Below are 19763 nucleotides of genomic sequence, written 5' to 3'. Positions count from 1 at the left end.
AGTATGGAAAGAGCCCAAATGTCCATTGGTGGATGAATGGATAAAGAAGATGTGGTATATATATACAAGGGGGTATCACTCAGCAATCAAAAAGAATGAAATCTGGCCATTTGCAGCTACATGGTTGGGACTGGAGAGTATTATGCTAAGTGAAATTAGTCAGAGAAAGACAAAAATCCTATGACTTCACTCATATGAGGACTTCAAGAGGCAAAACAGATGAACATAAGGGAAGGGAAACAAAAATAATATAAAAACAGGGAGGGGGACAAAACCGAAGAGACTCATACATATGGAGAACAAACTGAGAGTTACTGGAGGGGTTGTGGGAAGGGGGATGGGCTAAATGGGTAAGGGGCATTAAGGAATCTACTCCTGAAATCATTGTTGCACTATATGCTACATGTAGCCATAAAAAATAAAAATAAAAATTATAAATATAAATATAAAAAATAAAAATAAATATAAATATAAAATATAATAAATAATAAATATAAAAATACATATAAAAATACATATAAAATACATATAAAATATATTATAAATTATTATAAAATTATTAAAATATATTATTAAATTATTTATTTCTATTTATATTTATATATATTCATATGTATATATTTATATTTAATATATATTATTAATATATTGTAAATATATTATTAAAATATATTATAAAATTATTATAAAATATAAAATAAAAATATAAAATAAATATAAAAATAAATATAAAAATAAAAATAAATATAAAATAAATAAAAAATAATAAATATAAATATAAAATATAATAAATAAATATAATATGTAAATATAATTTATATATATAATTATATATAATATAATTATGTAATTATATTATATATAATATATATAATTATATATAATATAAATAATATAAATATATATAATAAATATAAATATAAAAAATAAATATAAAAAATAAAAATGTAAAAAATAAAATAAAAATAAAAATAAAAAATTAAATAAATAAATAACATTACAAGAAACATTTTTTTAACTAAATAAAAGATGGCACTGGGGTACCTGGGCGGCTTAGTCAGTTGAGCATCCAAATCTTGATTTTGGCTCAGGTCATGATCCCATGGTTTGTAAGGTCAAGCCCTGCTTTGGGCTCTGTGCTGACAGTACGGAGCCTGCTTGGGATTCTCTCTCCCTCTCTCTGCCTCACCCCCAGTTGTTTTCTGTCTCTTTTTCTCTCTCAAATAAATAAACTTTAAAAAAAATAGTATTCCAGAGGCTTGGGAAGGCTTGCGGCGGCTGGGCTTACCACGTCCTGCTGATCACTTATATTCCACCCACATCTGCCTAAATAACCAAGAAAACCACCAGAAGACTAGCAGAACGGACTCTCCAGAGCCAAGCATAGACAAGAGGCCCATGGAAGAGGGTAGGAAAGGCGGAGAGGTGGTGCGTGCTACATGGACTGGCGGGAGGGAGCCGGGGCGGTGGAGGGACAGCCTGCCCAGCAAGGCAGAGCCCCCGAGTCTTGCTTGCAAAAGCGGAGGGGCCAGATGGAGTGAGTTCTGACAGCCAGTGGGACTTAACATCTGGAATGTTATAAGTCAACAGCTCTGCTCAGAGAGCGGGAGGGCGAGAGGACACCAGGAGGGAGAGGTGTTGAGCCCCAGAAGATAGAGCTCAGCTTGGCGGGGAACAAAGGTGCTGGCTAGCGCCATCTCCCTCTCCCATCCCCCAACTGAAACCCCAAAGGGATTTCCCAGCACCAGTTCCCAGTACCGAACTTGCTTGCACGGTGCAAACACCCAACACTGTGCTTCTGTGGATCCATCCCTCCAACAGATCTGCCTGCCTCCCTCCCAGTGCTGCAGGGCCCCTCCCACAGGGGACCACCGATGGCAAAGCAAGCTAAGCCTGCCCCTCCAGCCCCTGTGCACCTTGTGGATCTACCCTAGCTAATACACCAGATCCCATCAAAGCAGTGCCACAAGCCTGGCAGTGTGCAAGTAGCCCAGACAGGGGCCACACCATTCCACAGTGAGTCCTGCCCCTGGGAGAGGGGAAGATAAGGTTCACACCAGTCTGACTGTGGCCCCAGTGGTGGGCTGGGGACAGACATCAGGTCTGATTATGGCCCCGCCCACCAACACAAGTTACTCCAGACAGCACAGGGGAAGTGCCCCGAAGTTCTGTGTCACCCCAGGGACTATCCAAAATGACGAAACAGACGAATTCTCCTCAAAAGAAACTCTAGGAAGTAGTGACAGCTAACGAATTGATCAAAAACAATTTAAGCAATATAACGGAACAAGAATTTAGAATAATACTCATAAAATTAATTGCTAGGCTTGAAAAAAGTATAGACAGCAGAGAATCTATTGCTACAGAGATCAAGGGACTAAGAAATAGTCATGAGGAGCTTAAAAATGCTATAAATGAGGTACAAAATAAAATGGAGGTGACCACAGCTCGGATTGAAGAGGCAGAGGAGAGAATAGGTGAATTAGAAGATAAAATTATGGAGAAAAGAGGAAGCTGAGAAAAAGAGAGATAAAAAAATCCAGGAGTATGAGGGGAGAATTAGAAAACTAAGTAATGCAATCAAATGGAACAATACCCGTATCATAGGAATTCCAGAAGAGGAAGAGAGAGAGAAAGGGGCTGAAGGTGTACTTGAACAAATCATAGCTGAGACCTCCCCTGATCTGGGGAAGGAAAAAGGCATTGAAATCAAAGAGGCACAGAGAACTCCCTTCAGACATAACTTGAATCAATCTTCTGCACAACATATCATAGTGAAACTGGCAAAATACAAGAATAAAGAGAAAATTCTGAAAGCAGCTAGGGATAAACATGCTCTAACATATGAAGGTAGACCAATAAGACTAGTGATGGATCTATCTGATGAAACTTGGCAGGCCAGAAAGGAATGGCAGGAAATCTTCAAAGTGATGAACAGAAAAAATATGCACCCGAGAATCCTTTATCCAGCAATTCTATCATTTAGAACAGAAGGAGAGATAAAGGTCTTCCCAAACAAACAAAAACTGAAGGAATTCATCACCACTAAACCAGCCCTACAAGAGATCCTAAGGGGGATCCTGTAAGACAAAGTACCAGAGACATCACTACAAGCCTGAAACCTACAGACATCACAATGACTCTAAACCTGTATCTTTCTATAACAACACTGAATGTAAATGGACTAAATGCTCCAACCAAAAGACATAGGGTATCAGAATGGATAAAAAAACAAGACCCATCTATTTGCTGTCTACAAGAGACTCATTTTAGACCTGAGGACACCTTCATATTTAAAGTGAGGGGATAGAGAACTATCTATCATGCTACTGGAACTCAAAAGAAAGCTGGAGTAGCCATACTTATATCAGACAAACTAGACTTTCAATTAAAGGCCATAACAAGAGATGAAGAAGGACATTATATAATAATTACAGGGTCTATCCATCAGGAAGAGCTAACAATTATAAATGTCTATGTGCCGAATACGGGAGCCCCCAAATATATAAAACAATTAATCACAAACATAAGCAACCTTATTGATAAGAATGTGGTAATTGCAGGGGACTTTAATACTCCACTTACAACCATGGATAGATCATCTAGACACAGGATCAATAAAGAAACAAGGGCTCTGAATAATACATTGGATCAGATGGACTTGACAGATATGTTTAGAACTCTGCATCCCAAAGCAACACAATATAGTTTCTTCTCAAGTGCACATGGAACATTCTCCAAGATAGATCACATACTGGGTCACAAAACAGCCCTTCATAAGTATAAAAGAATTGAGATCATACCATGCATATTTTCAGACCACAATGCTATGAAGCTTGAAATCAACCACAGGAAAAAGTCTGGAAAACCTCCAAAAGCATGGAGGTTAAAGAGCACCCTACTAAAGAATGAATGGGTCAACCAGGCAATTAGAGAAGAAATTAAAAAATATATGGAAACAAATGAAAATGAAAATACAATAATCCAAATGCTTTGGAATGCAGCAAAGGCAGTCCTGAGAGGAAAATACACTGCAATCCAGGCCTATCTCCAGAAACAAGAAAAATCCCAAATACAAAATCTAACAGTACGCCTAAAGGAAATAGAAGCAGAACAGCAAAGACACCTCAAACCCAGCAGAAGAAGAGAAATAATAAAGATCAGAGCAGAAATAAACAATATAGAATCTAAAAAAACTGTAGAGCAGATCAATGAAACCAAGAGTTGGTTTTTTGAAAAAATAAACAAAATTGATAAACCTCTAGCCAGGCTTCTCAAAAAGTAAAAGGAGATGACCCAAATAGATAAAATCATGAATGAAAATGGAATTATTACAACCAATCCCTCAGAAAAACAAGCAATTATCAGGGAATACTATCAAAATTATATGCCAACAAACTGGACAACCTGGAAGAAAATAGACAAATTCCTAAGCACCCACACACTTCCAAAACTCAAACAGGAAGAAATAGAAAACTTGAACAGACCCATAACCAGCAAAGAAATGGAATCAGCTATCAAAAATCTCCCAACAAATAAGAGTCCAGGACCAGATGGCTTCCCAGGGGAGTTCTACCAGACATTTAAAGCAGAGATAATACCTATCCTTCTCAAGCTGTTCCAAAAAATAGAAAGGGAAGGAAAACTTCCAGACTCATTCAATGAAGCCAGCATTACTTTGATTCCTAAACTAGACAGAGACCCAGCAAAAAAAGAGAACTACAGGCCAATATCCCTGATGAATATGGATGCAAAAATTCTCAATAAGATACTAGCAAATCGAATTCAACGGCATATAAAAAGAATTATTCACCATGATCAAGTGGGATTCATTCCTGGGGTGCAGGGCTGGTTCAACGTTCTCAAATCAATCAATGTGATACATCACATTAATAAAAGAAAAGATAAGAACCATATGATCCTGTCAATTGATGCAGAAAAAGCATTTGACAAAATTCAGAATACTTTCTTAATAAAAACCCTCGAGAAAGTCGGGATAGAAGGAACATACTTAAACATCATAAAAGCCATTTATGAAAAGCCCACAGCTAATATCATCCTCAATGGGGAAAAACTGAGAGCTTTCCCCCTGAGATCAGGAACATGACAGGGATGTCCACTTTCACCGCTGTTGTTTAACATAGTGTTGGAAGTGCTAGCATCAGCAAGCAGACAACAAAAGGAAATCAAAGGCATCAAAATTGGCAAAGATGAAGTCAAGCTTTCACTTTTTGCAGATGACATGATATTACACGTGGAAAACCTGATAGACTCCACCAAAAGTCTGCTAGGACTGATACATGAATTCAGCAAAGTCACAGGATACAAAATCAATGTACAGAAATCAGTTGCATTCTTATACACTAATAATGAAGCAACAGAAAGACAAATAAAGAAACTGATCCCATTCACAATTGCACCAAGAAGCATAAAATACCTAGGAATAAACCTAACCAAAGATGTAAAAGATCTGTATGCTGAAAATTATAGAAAACTTATGAAGGAAATTGAAGAAGATATAAAGAAATGGAAAAACATTCCGTGCTCATGGATTGGAAGAATAAATATTGTTAAAAGGTCAATACTAACCAAAGCTATCTACACATTCAATGTAATCCCAATCAAAATTGCACCAGCATTCTTCTCAAAACTAGAACAAGCAATCCTAAAATTTGTATGGAACCACAAGAGGCCCCGAATAGCCAAAGTAATTTTGAAGAAGAAGACGAAAGCAGGAGGCATCACAATCCCAGACTTGAGCCTCTACTACAAAGCTGTAATCATCAGGACAGCATGGTATTGGCACAAAAACATACACATAGACCAATGGAATAGAATAGAAACCCCAGAATTAGACTCACAAAAGTATAGCCAACTAATCTTTGACAAAGCAGAAAACAATATCCAATGGAAAAAAGACAGTCTCTTTAACAAATGGTGCTGGGAGAACTGGACAGCAACATGCAGAAGGATGAAACTAGACCACTTTCTTACACCATTCACAAAAACAAACTCAAAATGGATAAAGGACCTGAATGTGAGACAGGAAACCATCAAAACCCTAGAGGAGAAAGCAAGAAAAAAACCTCTCTGACCTCACCCACAGCAATTTCTTACTTGACACATCCCCAAAGGCAAGGGAATTAAAAGCAAAAATGAACTATTGGGACCTCATGAAGATAAAAAGCTTCTGCACAGCAAAGGAAACAATCAACAAAACTAAAAAGCAACCAACAGAATGGGAAAAGATATTTGCAAATGACATATTGGACAAGGGGCTAGTATCCAAAATCTATAAAGAGCTCACCAAACTCCACACCTGAAAAACAAATAACCCAGTGAAGAAATGGGCAGAAGACATGAATAGACACTTTTCCAAGGAAGACATCCAGATGGCCAACAGGCACATGAAAAGATGCTCAACATCGCTCCTCATCAGGGAAATACAAATCAAAACCACACTCAGATACCACCTCACGCCAGTCAGAGTGGCTAAAATGAACAAATCAGGAGACTATAGATGCTGGCAAGGATGTGGAGAAACGGGAACCCTCTTTCACTGTTAGTGGGAATACAAACTGGTGCAGCCGCTCTAGAAAACAGTGTGGAGGTTCCTCAACAAATTAAAAATACATCTACCCTATGACCCAGCAATAGCACTGCTAGGAATTTACCCAAGGGATACAGGAGTACTGATGCACAGGGGCACTTGTACCCCAATGTTTATAGCAGCTCTTTCAACAATAGCCAAATTGTGGAAAGAGCCTAAATGTCCATCAACTGATGAATGGATAAAGAAGTTGTGGTTTATATACACAATGGGATACTACTTGGCAATGAGAAAGAATAAAATATGGCCTTTTGTAGCAACGTGGATGGAACTGGAGAGTGTTATGCTAAGTGATATAAGTCATACAGAGAAAGACAGATACCATATGTTTTCACTCTTATGTGGATCCTGAGAAACTTAACAGAAGACCATGGGGGAGGGGAAGGAAAAAAAAAGGTTAGAGAGGGAGGGAGCCAAAACATAAAAGACTCTTAAAAACTTAGAACAAACTGAGGGTTGATGGGGGGGGTGAGAGGGAGGGGAGGGAGGGTGATGGGTATTGAAGAGGGCACCTGTTGGGATGAGCACTGTGTGTTGTATGGAAACCAATTTGACAATAAATTTCATATTTAAAAAAAATTTTTAAAATATTCCTAGGAGCATTAAATTAAATTTTTCATTAAAAATATCCAAAAGAAACATGAAATTAATTATAATGGGATATTTTATTTAACCCCCTATATAAAAATATCATTTCGACATATAATAAATATAAAAGATAATTAATGAGATAGCTAACATTCTTTTTTTCCATATATTCTTTCTCTGGTACCATAAGGGACTGTGCAGACCTAGAGCTGTATTTAAACAGACGTGGAAAGACTTTTCACAATTCACTGTTCTATGAACAAGCAGGTTACCAAGTTGTATATGATGATTTCATTCTAACTTTATTAGGTAATAGTTATTTCTGAGAAGTAGAATTTCATTGGTCTCGATTTTCTACATGTGCCCTTTAATATTTTCTAAATATCTTTGCAGCAAACATGCAATGCTTTAATTATCAGGAAAATTTTAAAGCTCATCTCAAAAAAAAAAAAAAAAAAAAGAACAGAATGTGGCTTATTTTAAGTCATTACACCCTGATCCTGTGAGCGTTGTAGCCATCACCCTATTTCCAACCAATAGAAGTTATGGTGAAACAGGATGTCCCCTGCCCATCCCCCACCCAGCCCCAGCAACTGTCATACTTACAGCCAATCATCATGATGGCCACTGCGAAGATTTTCTCGATGTCTGTGGATGGGGCAATGTTTCCAAAGCCCACGCTGGTAAGGCTGGTCATAGTGAAATACAATGAGGAGATATAGACGGAATTCTTGCTGGGACCACCTTCCCACTTCCCTGAGCCAGATCCATTGAACTGGTAAGGGGTGCCAATGTCCATCGCCAGTTGGTAGAGCCAGCTGTTGTTGCGGATGGTCTTGGTGTCTTCATCAAAGATCTCGTAGTCCCCAATGCTGTACCAGATGCAGGCCATCCAGTGAGCAGCCAGCCCAAACACACACACCAGCAGCACCAGCACAGCGGCTCCGTATTCAATGTAGTGGTCCAGCTTACGGGCCACTCGCCCAAGACGTAGCAGCCGGACAACCTTCAGTGAGCTGAATAGGCTGCTGATGCCCTGGGAGAAGAGGAGCAGAGCATGAGGGCCAAGAACTAAAGATACTACTACTCCTTCCCTCCTCCCTGCCTGGGCTGTTTCCTTCAGCATGGTGTATTTCCACAAGATGAAATATTGTGCAACCCTTTAAAAAATGTTTTAATGTAATTCATGATATGGAGAAATGCTCATACATATTTGTACAGTTATGCATGATACAATTTGAATTTTATTCCAAGGTATATGAATTTCCATTTGCTTTTTCCTACTTCCATTAAAAAGCAGATTAAAAAAAAAAAGACAAGCAAGACAAATAAAATTAGATTTTTATTCTAATTATATTATGATAAGTATACAAATATATATGAGCATATTTCATACCACTACTATTTTAAAACAATTTTAAGGGTTATATAATATTTCATTTTAAGTAATATGAAATATTTTAAGAGTTGTATAATATTTATTTCATATTGTATAATATTTCATTCTAATTATACTGTACATAAGTGTACAAGTATTTATGTATTCAATAAATGGCTAGGGAACACACATAGAAAAGTAAGATATTAATAGTTGTTACTGCTGCATTGTTGAGTTATGGAATTACAGAATATTTTTTGTTATATTTGTATATATTTTTGTTACATCTAAATATACTTAATTTCTAAAATTGAAATTGTTACTTTTACAGTTAGAAAAAATATGTATTTAAAAAACAGTTTTAAAAAGATAAAAATGTATTAAAGACACAATTGAGAAGAATAAAAAGCTAAGATTCTGTTTTCTCAGGAGAGTTACAAATTTTTGGAAACTACATCACTCCCATCAGGCCAGGGATTATACAATCAGACACCATATATTCAAACACAATCAAGGAATCTCCAAGCTACAAGGAAGCTTCCAATTTCACCTGATCAAGCCTCCTATCATCCTGTGGACCCTGGCAGCGCATGTCTAGTCTCCAAATAGTGGTTCTCCAAGGGAATAGCAGTAGTGGAAAGAACACCAGAGTAGAAATCTGGAAAACAGGTCTGAGACTGAAGTAAACCACTAACTTGCTATATGAATTTGGACAAGTCAATTGGCTCTCTCATCCAATTGCCTCTCTCATCCCAATGAGGGAAGTGGACTAGAGGAAATGTAACATTATAGAAGCCACTGCATTCAAAATCCCCAAATTCCTATAGCTTTTCCTACTTCTATGAAAAAGGAAATAAACAAGCAAACAAAATAGAGACATCTCTTTGCACCACAACCGCAGTCTCCCTCACACAGCAAAAATCCAACAGCAGGATGATGTCCTTCACCAAGCAGAATGAATGACTTTTCACCATTCTAAACACTGGACAGTTTCCAGGTCACTGCTAGTCTCTCTTGCTCCCTGTTCCCTTAATAACAACCCCCAAGGATCAGGTTATGTCACAGACAGAAGGAAAATGTGTAAATGCTTTCTGATGACCTGTTGTCAGAGGCTCACCAAGGCTGCTTCCTCTTCCTGGACATCTCCCAGCCTCTTCCCATCTTGGTGGGTCTTTGAGACTGGTTCTCATCAATGGAAGTGAGGTGAAGTGTGTATCATTTCCAGGTCAAGGCAGTTAAAAGGAAGTATGCTTTCTCTTCCCTTTGACATACCTTCCAGATGAGACTAGTGTGACCCTGAAGCCAAGTAATAAAGATGGTGGACATGCAGCATGGAAGAAGCCTGGGTCCCTGAAAGACTATGTGGAACACCCTCTCCTTCCCAATCAATCTGAATCATATTATGATGTGAATGAAAAAAGAAACCTCTGAAACAAGCCACCAAAACTCTGGAGGATATTTGGTACAGTAGATACTATTAGCCTTCCCTGATACGTGAACACACAAACTGTATGTAGCATAGCCTTGTCCATAAAGACCACAAATCAGGCTGCCACACAAATTACTTTTGTTGAGGTGAGAGTGGGGAAGATGGGATTTATTGCACCTTTATTTTATTTTATTTTTTTTGGTTTGGCTTTTTTATTTTTTTTTCAAATTTTTATTTAAATTCTAGTTAGTATTGCACCTTTTAAAAAATAAGTAACAGTTTTGGAGCCATAAAACTTACTATAGAAATAAGCACTTCTTGCCCAACATACATCAGCAAATAAGTAATAATGGATTTTTCTAAGCCAAGAGACTACATCCCCAGGGTCAGCTATCCAAATTGCTAACTCTGACAAAATTTACTTTTGGCATGTCCAGTACTCATCCCCTGGGTTCCCTTTTCCCTCCACGTGCTTTCCTCAAAAACCTGCCATGCAGAAAAGGCCAAGAAACCCCTCCCCCCCCATTAAGGTACAAACGACTTCTGAGAGTAAATGGATATCCTCTCTCCAGAGGGCATCTGCATTTTAACAGAGGGAAACTAACCTCCAATAGTAGAATTAAAAGTACCTACAGCCTGGATGAAGGAGCTATTCTGGGAGGCAAAGGAGCCTTTCTGATGACTCAGAAACCAAACACATGTAAGCAGCCACCTACTCTCCACCTGTTCATAAAGAGGTTACTGAGATCATCTTTCAACAGCAGATCAACCATGAAGCAGAACTTATTACCCAGGGCAAAACTGCCTTGTCATTTTTCCCCACTCAGATTCAATTCAAAGCAACATTTAAGGAGAACCTACTATGTACTCCTTGTGCTAATACCACAGGGAAAAGATTAAAATGATGCTGTCTTTGTCTTCCTGTTCACTGTTATGGCCGCAGTGCCTGGCATGGGGAAGAGGCTTGATAGGAAGAAAGAGGAGAGGAAGTAAGAGCATAGTAACTAGTGCAAGAGGCAAGATACAATACTTCTATCTCACAGTCACAGAACCTGATTGCTGAGAGGGAGAACAGATGCCATCCAGTCTAGCCCTCCAAGTCCAGGGATGCCTTCTAGAGCTCCCTAAGGAACGGTCATTCAGCTTCTCCTTGAACTCCCCCCTTAACCACTTCACATCTCTAAGATCCCATTCTGGCAGTCATTCATGGACATGAATGACTGTGCTCCCATGACCCTTCGTATCTCCCTCTGCTCCCTCCTCCGTTCTCCCTCCCCTCCCAATGGCCACACAACACATGCAACCACACTACCCAAAGGCCTGCTCTTCTATAGCCTTACACCCCAGATGTCTTGAGCTTCCCGCATGGTGGATGCACACTTCCATCTCCGTGCCTGCTCGGACTAGTCCCTTAGCCCAGAATGCCCTGTTCCTCCCTTTCTACCAGCCGGTATACTAGTTATCCTTCAGGTCTGCCACTGCCTTTACCCTAAAGCCTTCCATGTCTACCCTGGACTCACAACCAGTTGCTCACCCCTCTGTGTGTCCACGGTATTCTGTATCCATTACCAACTGAACACGTTGCCTTGGCCCTATAGTTTCCCCAACCACAGTAGGCACTCCATCTTCTGAAGACAGAAGTCATTTGCTATTCACTTTAGAAGCTTCCTGTATTGGGCTAAATAGTGTCCCCACCAAATTCATGTCTTTCCCAGAACCTCAGAATGTGACCTTATTTGGGAAACAACCCCTTATTTGGGAAAGGGGTTGTTGTAGGTATAGGTGGTTAAGATGAGGTCACATTAATTTGGGAAAGGGGTTGTTGTAGGTATAGGTGGTTAAGATGAGGTCACATTAAACCTTATAAAAAAAGAAGAGCTGGACACACAGAGAGAAAACCAGGTGGTTTTTTTGTTTGTTTGTTTGTTTGGTTTTGTTTTTTTTTTTTTTTTTTTTTTGTTACCAATGCAGAGATTGGAGTGATGTGTCTTCAAGCCAGAGAATGCCAAAGATTACCAGCAAAACCAGAAGCTATGAGAAAGGAATGGAACAGATTCTCTCCTAGAGCCTTCAGAGAGAACACAGCCCTATTGAAACTTTGACTTCAGATTTCTAGTTTCCAAACTGTGGAAGAATAATTTCTATTGTATTAAACCACTCAGTTTGTGGTAATTTGTCATAGCTGCCCTGGAAGACTAACATACCTACACAGGATCTAAAGCCAGCAGCTTCTCAGAAAAGGTCTGAAACATTTTCTAAATTGAATTGAAGAGTTTGGATTATTAAGGAATTCTTTCTCATTTTAAGAGGTCTCCAGAACAATATAAAATAAACACTTCCTCATCGTGTTATTGATCTGTATACGCTGATACTCTATTACACGGTTTTGTGTAAGTTGTCTGCTATTACATGAATTCTAGCTATTTAAAATCATTTCAAACTATTAGTTTGTGTGGTTTTTTTTCCTTATTTGCTTCAAGTTCTAGATGGGATAAACAGAATACTCTAAAATTTTTTTTAATTTTGGTATGCTAAAAACATGATAGCACCATATGGTAGAGAATCACATTTCCCCAGGAGTTTCTTGTATCAGAAAGCCTATCTCACATTCCAGATTGTACCAGAAAGTTCTTTATCACAACCTTAAAATTATGAAGAACCAAGACTTTCAAGCTGAACTAACATGGATGAAGGGATGGTGAGAACCCATGTCATCCTCATCACCAAAGGCCAACAACTATGACTACAAGGAAGACTTCTGAAACCTCAATAAACTCAGCTGTAGTGATATTGATGCAATTCAGATTGAAATGGACATTTGGCAATTATCTTATTCAGACAGTATGTGAACTATCAAGTTTTACCTATTTACCCAGACTAAATAAATCATTTTGTTAACTTGAGCTATCTATATGTTACTTTCTCAATTAGCCAGATTCATCAACTTTTGGTTCATATTTTCATCTGCCATATGTATTGATATAACACTGTCACAGACTAATGACAATGTGCTATTGAAAAGATCTACCCAGTCTTTCAGGTCCTTGAATAATTTCCCTGGGGTGGTGACATGATGGCATCCATAACAGATTCTGCAGGCAAACTTGATTTTTTTATTGTGTTCAACCACACATGATTACTCTCCTCCTGCAATCTCCTGCAGCTAAAGGCCTTCTTCACATGTTTCCCTGCGAGTCTTCTGGAAACCATTCCCAGCCTCAGGACACCTGGATGGCTCAGTCAGTTAAGCATGACTCTTGATTTTGGCTCAGGTCACGATCTCATCATTGAGGAGATCCAACCCCATGTCAGGCTCAGGGCTGACAGCATGGAGCCTGCTTAGGATTCATTCTCTCTCTCTCTCTCTCTCTCTCTCTCTCTCTCTCTGCCCCCATTCCTCTCCCTCTCTCTCAAATAAATAAACATTAAAAAAAAAAACTCCCAGCCTCAACAACCTCCTGGATTTTTCCTACCATCTTCTTGCTTTAGTTGAAGCCAGTTCTCCCTGAGCACCCTGCTTTTCCCTTACATCCTGGAGTTCAGAGCAGGGAATTTTCAATCTCCACACTTCCATCTTCCAAACAAGAGTTGGCTGGCACTCCAAAAAAACAAAACAAAACAAAACAAAATCCCCTCCTTTAAGATTCATGCTATCTAGCAAAAACACCTCCTCATTACAGCCATCTGATTATTGATGGCTACCATCTGTTGAATGCTTACAAATATGCCATAATTTAACTTAATCTTCCACTAATTATCCCACTTATCAACCTTGTCCTTTCATCCCTTAAATCTCTGCACCTGGATTTTCAGCCTATCTCCTGCTATCAGCCTGGGAACCTTCAATGTCCATGAAGAAAAATTATTCAACACTCCAGCCTCTCTATTCCCAGTGACCTTCGCCTCCTCTTCATATTCTGAGCCTAGTCATCATTGGAAACCACTCCCTCTCTGAAATCTTACACACCCAGCATTCAACATGATGATTACATGCTTTCTTCTGTTTCTCCACTCTCTCCTTTATCCCCATCCAACCCAATCTACTCTTTGGCTTCTCTTTGATATTTGTATCTTTTCCAACCATCAACTCTCTAGATTTCACTTCTTTTCCCATCATACTAGACCCTGTTACATCACTTCCATCACTTCCATCTCCCTACCAACCAACAAGCTCTCTTCTTGCCCTCCTGCTGAATCTGGTACTGCATGGGATCCAACAGCGGGGCCCTAGCTATCATTTCCATTCTCATTTGGGTCCCTCGACTTTCCTAACCCATCCTTTTTCTCTTCCTTGAACAACCCTTTCTCCACTTGACACCAAAAGATATTCCAAATCTTCACTACTCTTTTCAAGATCCCACCTGACCTGTGTCATTCTCATTCTAAGCCAACATTATTTCCCCACACACAAAGAAAGTAGAGGCTGTTAGTATCAACTCTCCCTCTATATCCCATCTCCACAAATACAAGTATGTGCTTTTGCATGTCCTTCCACACTGCACCAAAACCTATTCCTCCACCCGCTCACAGGCATCATTCCATCAACTATCCACACTTCTCTCTCTTCTCTTTGTCTTCAAACCTCCCTTTCAAAGACTAATTTCTCTTAGACTAGATCATACCACTGTTTCAAGACCTATGCACCTTTCCAGATATAATAACTCCCCTCCCCTTCCTAATATTCCTTCCTTCTAACCATAATCAACACACAATGGCTCAATTTCCTCATTTCCCCCTCATTTCTCAATCCACTGCATTCAGACATCCATTCCCACTACTTGTCAGAAATTTACTATCTTGAAGATCACCAGTTACCTTCTAATTGTTATACCCTACAGCATTTGACATCTGTAATGGACATTTAACATTATTCATGGCCACACAGTGTCTAACCTGTCTTCCTGAATTTAAGGAATCACCACCTTACAAAGTAGAACTTCTTTCACACCCCAGAAGCTGAAGATCACAAATCTTCTTTCTCCAACCCTTGCTGCAGCTAAAGTGTGGGCACATGACCTAGAATCTACCACCAGAGACACCCACCCCCATCACTGAATAGTATCTAATGGAGAACTGTGCAGGACCCCTTTTGCAAGAGCATGGCAGCATCACCCATTCCCAGAGGTAGCAGGTGGTGGTTCTGGAATTGGTGCCCAGGGTCCAGTGATGGTGGTTATCGATCCTGCACATTGCAAGTCCACGTCCAATAGCAGCAGTGGCATATTGACAGCACCAGTTCTAGAATATGGTTTTGCCAGATAGCCTCCAAATATCTTCTGGGTCTTCCCAAAAATTCTGTGAGTACCTAACAACCTTTCAATAAACTTTTTTCCCTTATATTTGCCAGACTTGAGCCCTGAGTAAACCATGTGGAAGGGACTGTTCTCCCTTGATTCCCACAATAACTCTATTCCTAATTAGATATCTAATATTAGACATTTAATAATTATTAAAAAGGCATTGCTCTGGGCCTTTTTCTCTTCTCCACCTACTCCTTTCCCTGACAGCTGAATCCATTAACGTGGCTTTAACCACCATATCTATACATTAATAACCTATAAGTCCATCCTTCCAAACTAGACATTTCTCCCAACTGTAAGACCCCTATGAGCTTTTCACTGGGACATCCCATGAGTTCTTGAGTTTGACACATGTAGCCTTCAGCCCATCTCCTACAACCCAATGTGGAGAATGTGTCCTAGGTCTACAGTCTCCCAAGTAGACAACTAGGTGTTATCTTCTCAGTTGGCTATACAAACTTTTCTTAACTAAATGTTCTTTTTAAAGAGGTGATATTAAGGTACATCAGTATTCCAATGAATAATTTTGCTGCCATTTGTATAAAAATAGAAAATAAGCATATTTTCTTGTCTATGCATATAACATCTCTGGAAGTAAAGATAAGATACTGAAAACACTAACTGTCCCAGGGAGGGAGATTCTTTACTGTATATACCCTTTTGAATGTTATACCATGTAAATTATGTTTTTTCAAATTTTTAAAAAATCAAGTTATAAAAACAATTAAATATAATTTAGGGGCACCTGGGTGGCTCTGTTGGTTAAGTGTCCTACTCTTAATTTTGGTTCAGGTCATGATCTCACAGTTTGTGAGTTTAAGCTCCATATTGGGCTTTGTGCTGACAGCACATAGCCTGCTTGGTACTCCCTTTCTCTCTGCCCTTCCCTGCTTGCTCTGTATATCTCTCTCAAAATAGCTAAAAATAAACTTTAAAAAAATGTGACACAACCCTGCTTAGAGCCCCTCAATGGCTCCCACTGCCTTCTAGATAAAATTCCATTTCTTGGGGCGCCTGGGTGGCGCAGTCGGTTAAGCGTCCGACTTCAGCCAGGTCACGATCTCACGGTCCGTGAGTTCGAGCCCCGCGTCAGGCTCTGGGCTGATGGCTCGGAGCGTGGAGCCTGTTTCCGATTCTGTGTCTCCCTCTCTCTCTGACCCTCCCCTGTTCATGCTCTGTCTCTCTCTGTCCCAAAATAAATAAAAAACGTTGAAAAAAAAAATTAAAAAAAAAAAAATTCCATTTCTTTCGCAAACAAAATCCTTTGTAATTTGGTCCCCCAACAGCCTTGCCTCACACTGCCTCCTTTCCAGGCACCTTCTGTTTTGGTCATATCAAATTATTTGTGGTTCAACAATCACACTGTGGCTTCATGCCTTCGCATGTACCATTCCCTCTGTCTCAAACACTATTTCCCTGGCTGTCTGCCTAGGAAACACCCATTCTTAAAGACCTTTCTCACCACCCCAGTGACAGGATGAGTCATATATCCTTAGCAAGTATACAAGACATTTGCCTTTTAAAATAAGTGTTAGAGTGAATCCAAACTTATTCCAATAATAGTACTATTCTCTCATCTGAGTTCCCATCTGCTTTCCTGACCTATAGAGAAAGGGGTGTAGATACAGTAGCACCCTCGAAACTGTGAATCAGATGTCACACACAGAAAACGAATCCTCTGTGTGTGGCTGTGATGGTTAATTTTCTGTCTCAATATGACTGGGACACAGGGTGTCCATATATTTGGTCAAACATTATGCTGGGTGAGTCGGTGAGGACGTTTCTAGAGTGAGATTAACATTTGAATCCATACACTGAATAAAACGGACTGACCTCCCTAGTGTGAGGGGCCCCCTCCAATCTACGGAAGGCCTGAATAAAACAAAAAGTTGGGTAAGGGAGAATTCACACTCCCTGCCTGACTGTTTTCAAGCTGGGACATCAAATCTTCTCCTGCACTCACACTAGAACTTACACCCCCACCTCCCCTGAGTCTCTAGCTTGCAGATGGCAGCTTATGGGACTTCTCGGCCTCCAAAATTTTTGACAGTGTTAGCAGAAAAAAGGTCAAGAATGGTAAGCCTAAGACTCAACAGAGCATCATCTCTCTGTGATGCCTCCCCCTGATACACACAGGCAGAGTTCAACATGCCCTCTACTAGATTCCCATGACTGGTCCTTGATTCATTCTTTCAACAAACACTTATTGAGCACTTTAATATGGGGCACACATGATTTCCATCACTAATAACAGATCAGCGGCCAACTAGACCAAAATCCTCACCTTTCTGGAATTCAATTCGGAAAGATAGACAATAGAATAAATAAGTAAAATAAATGGTATGTCATAAGAAAAAAAAGATGAAAAATTAAGTGGGAAATGAATATAAAAAGTAACAGGAAAAGGGGGTGATGTTCAGCATCAAAGAGGGTTGTGAAGGAAAACTTTCCTGAGATCTTGGCATTTAAGTAAAGGCCCAGTGGAGATGAGAATGTGGGCCAGAGAGTATCTAAGGGACACATGTTCCAGATAGAAGGATCAGCAGGTACAAATGTCCTGAGGCAGGAATGTCACAATGTCTTTATATTAGGCTGACAGCCCTTTGAGGTCAGGAAGCACACCTTTAGTAAGAGTACTAATTAACACTGGTTGAGTCCTTACTAAGTGCCAGGCACACTAAGGACTTTGCAAGGATTGCCTCACTTAATCCTCACAACTTTGGGAGGTAAGTATATTATACACCCAATGCACAGATGAAGACACTGTTTTCATTTGTCCAGTATCACACAGGTAAAAAGTGGTGGAGCTAGAATTAGAAGGCTGATCAACTGACTCCTAAGTGGATGCCCTTAACTCCTTGCTCTAAGTTCCCATCTTTAAAGTGCTAGCTCCTCACAGTTGTTCAATACACGTTTATTAACGGAAACGTACGCTGATGCTTCCTTACGACAAGAACTCATGAGGGTCGCAAACCTAGTGGTCTGGTGTGAGGATATACAACCTTATTAACAGAGCTTGGTTTGTTTGTTGTCTGTTTTAAAAACAGAGATGATTTTGGGGCCTGGGTGGCTGATTCAATCAGACATCCGACTGTTGATGTCAGCTCGGGTCATGATCTAGTGAGACTGAGCGCCACATGGGGCTCCGGGCTGACAGCGTGGAGCCTGCTTGAATCCAGATTCTCTCTCTCCCCCTCTGTCTTTGCCCCTCTCCTGCTTGCTCATGCATGCTCTCTCTCTCTCTCTCTCTCTCAAAATAAATAAACTTAAAACAACAACAAGAACAACAACATATATGACTTTAAGAAGAAATGTTCCACGATGATCCCACCACTCTGGGCACTACAGACCCATCTCAACTACAAACAATAAATTGGCTTACCAGATCTTATTGGAAGTTACTCACTGAAGCTTAAATATAATTTGCTTCCCTTTCATTGCTTCAACATTTCACTTTAGGCTTGTTTAATTCAACAATCACTTCCTGAAAACCTAGTGCAGGAAGATACAGCCAAGAGCCACCAGTGGCACAAAAACAAACATGGAACACCCTGTCCTCATGATGCCTACCATGGGGCCACAGAGAAAATAGCTTGTAAATGACCACAGTGCAGGAGCAAACACAGGTCAGCTTCCACCATAAAGGCTGAACTACCACAAGGGCTGTGGCTGTGCATGAAGGGAATGGTTTTCTACTTACCAGGTCTATGGACCATACTCAGGAGGAGGATGTGGTTACTGAGTTTAAGGGGAGCCTTCTAACCAGAAATGGGATAGCCTGCAACCCTCCCTTTGTTTAATCCAAGAATGTATCCAAAAGACACATCTGCAGATTCCACAGAAAACAATCATTGAAGGAAGTTTAGAAATATCACTTGAAACCATTCACGTTCCTTTTGTTGACAATTCAAACCTTGAAATAAACTGTGTATTCAGTTGCGATATTAAACCATTGGCTCTTTTTCTTCCTAGAGGCACCGAAAATTGAAAGCTATCACTGGTCAAATAAAATCCTAGGTATACAGAATAGAGAATCTGCTTTTGTCAAGCCATGTCTTGGTCTTTCTCAGAATATTTATCTCAGGTTTTCTTCTTCCAAGGAAGTGAAGTGAATCCAAGTAGCCTAGATTACACTTTCTCTCCTACCAAAAGAGGCAATAAATACATGTTGTACCTGCAGCTCTGACATTTCTGCAGAACTTAGTCATTCATTAATTAGCCCTTAATTCGCTTTAGCCTAATCTGATTTTAAATTCTCAGAGCCAACACCACATTAGGGTCTGGTGTAGGTGAAAATCCAGTGACTTTCTTGAGGGCTGTGTACATAGAAATGTGGGGCACTGGGGACTAAGGAGGGCATGGGTCCCTGCTTGGCCAGAGCTCTTGATATGGAACAGCGCTGACATTATAAAAGCATCGCCTCAAAGAGTAGCATGTGAGCATGCAGCTGTGACCTCC

The 19763-nt window shown here is 39.7% G+C and overlaps 1 protein-coding gene across 3 annotated transcripts in view; it reads right to left on the bottom strand.

Moving 5' to 3' along the window:
- The window catches only part of KCNH1 (potassium voltage-gated channel subfamily H member 1), a 378350-nt gene that overhangs the window by 226412 nt on the left and 132175 nt on the right, over window positions 1-19763 (bottom strand). For all 3 annotated transcript variants that reach the window (XM_060643916.3, XM_060643914.3, XM_060643915.3), the window contains exon 7: window positions 7805-8234. In XM_060643916.3, the coding sequence (XP_060499899.2) occupies window positions 7805-8234 (430 nt within the window). The remainder of the gene's footprint in view (window positions 1-7804; window positions 8235-19763) is intronic.

The sequence above is a fragment of the Panthera onca genome, chromosome F1 (assembly GCF_046562875.1).
Source record: "Panthera onca isolate mPanOnc1 chromosome F1, mPanOnc1 haplotype 2, whole genome shotgun sequence".
NCBI lineage: Eukaryota > Metazoa > Chordata > Mammalia > Carnivora > Felidae > Panthera > Panthera onca.
The sequence above is the reverse complement of the archived record's forward strand: the minus strand, read 5'-3'. Positions and strand labels throughout refer to the sequence as shown.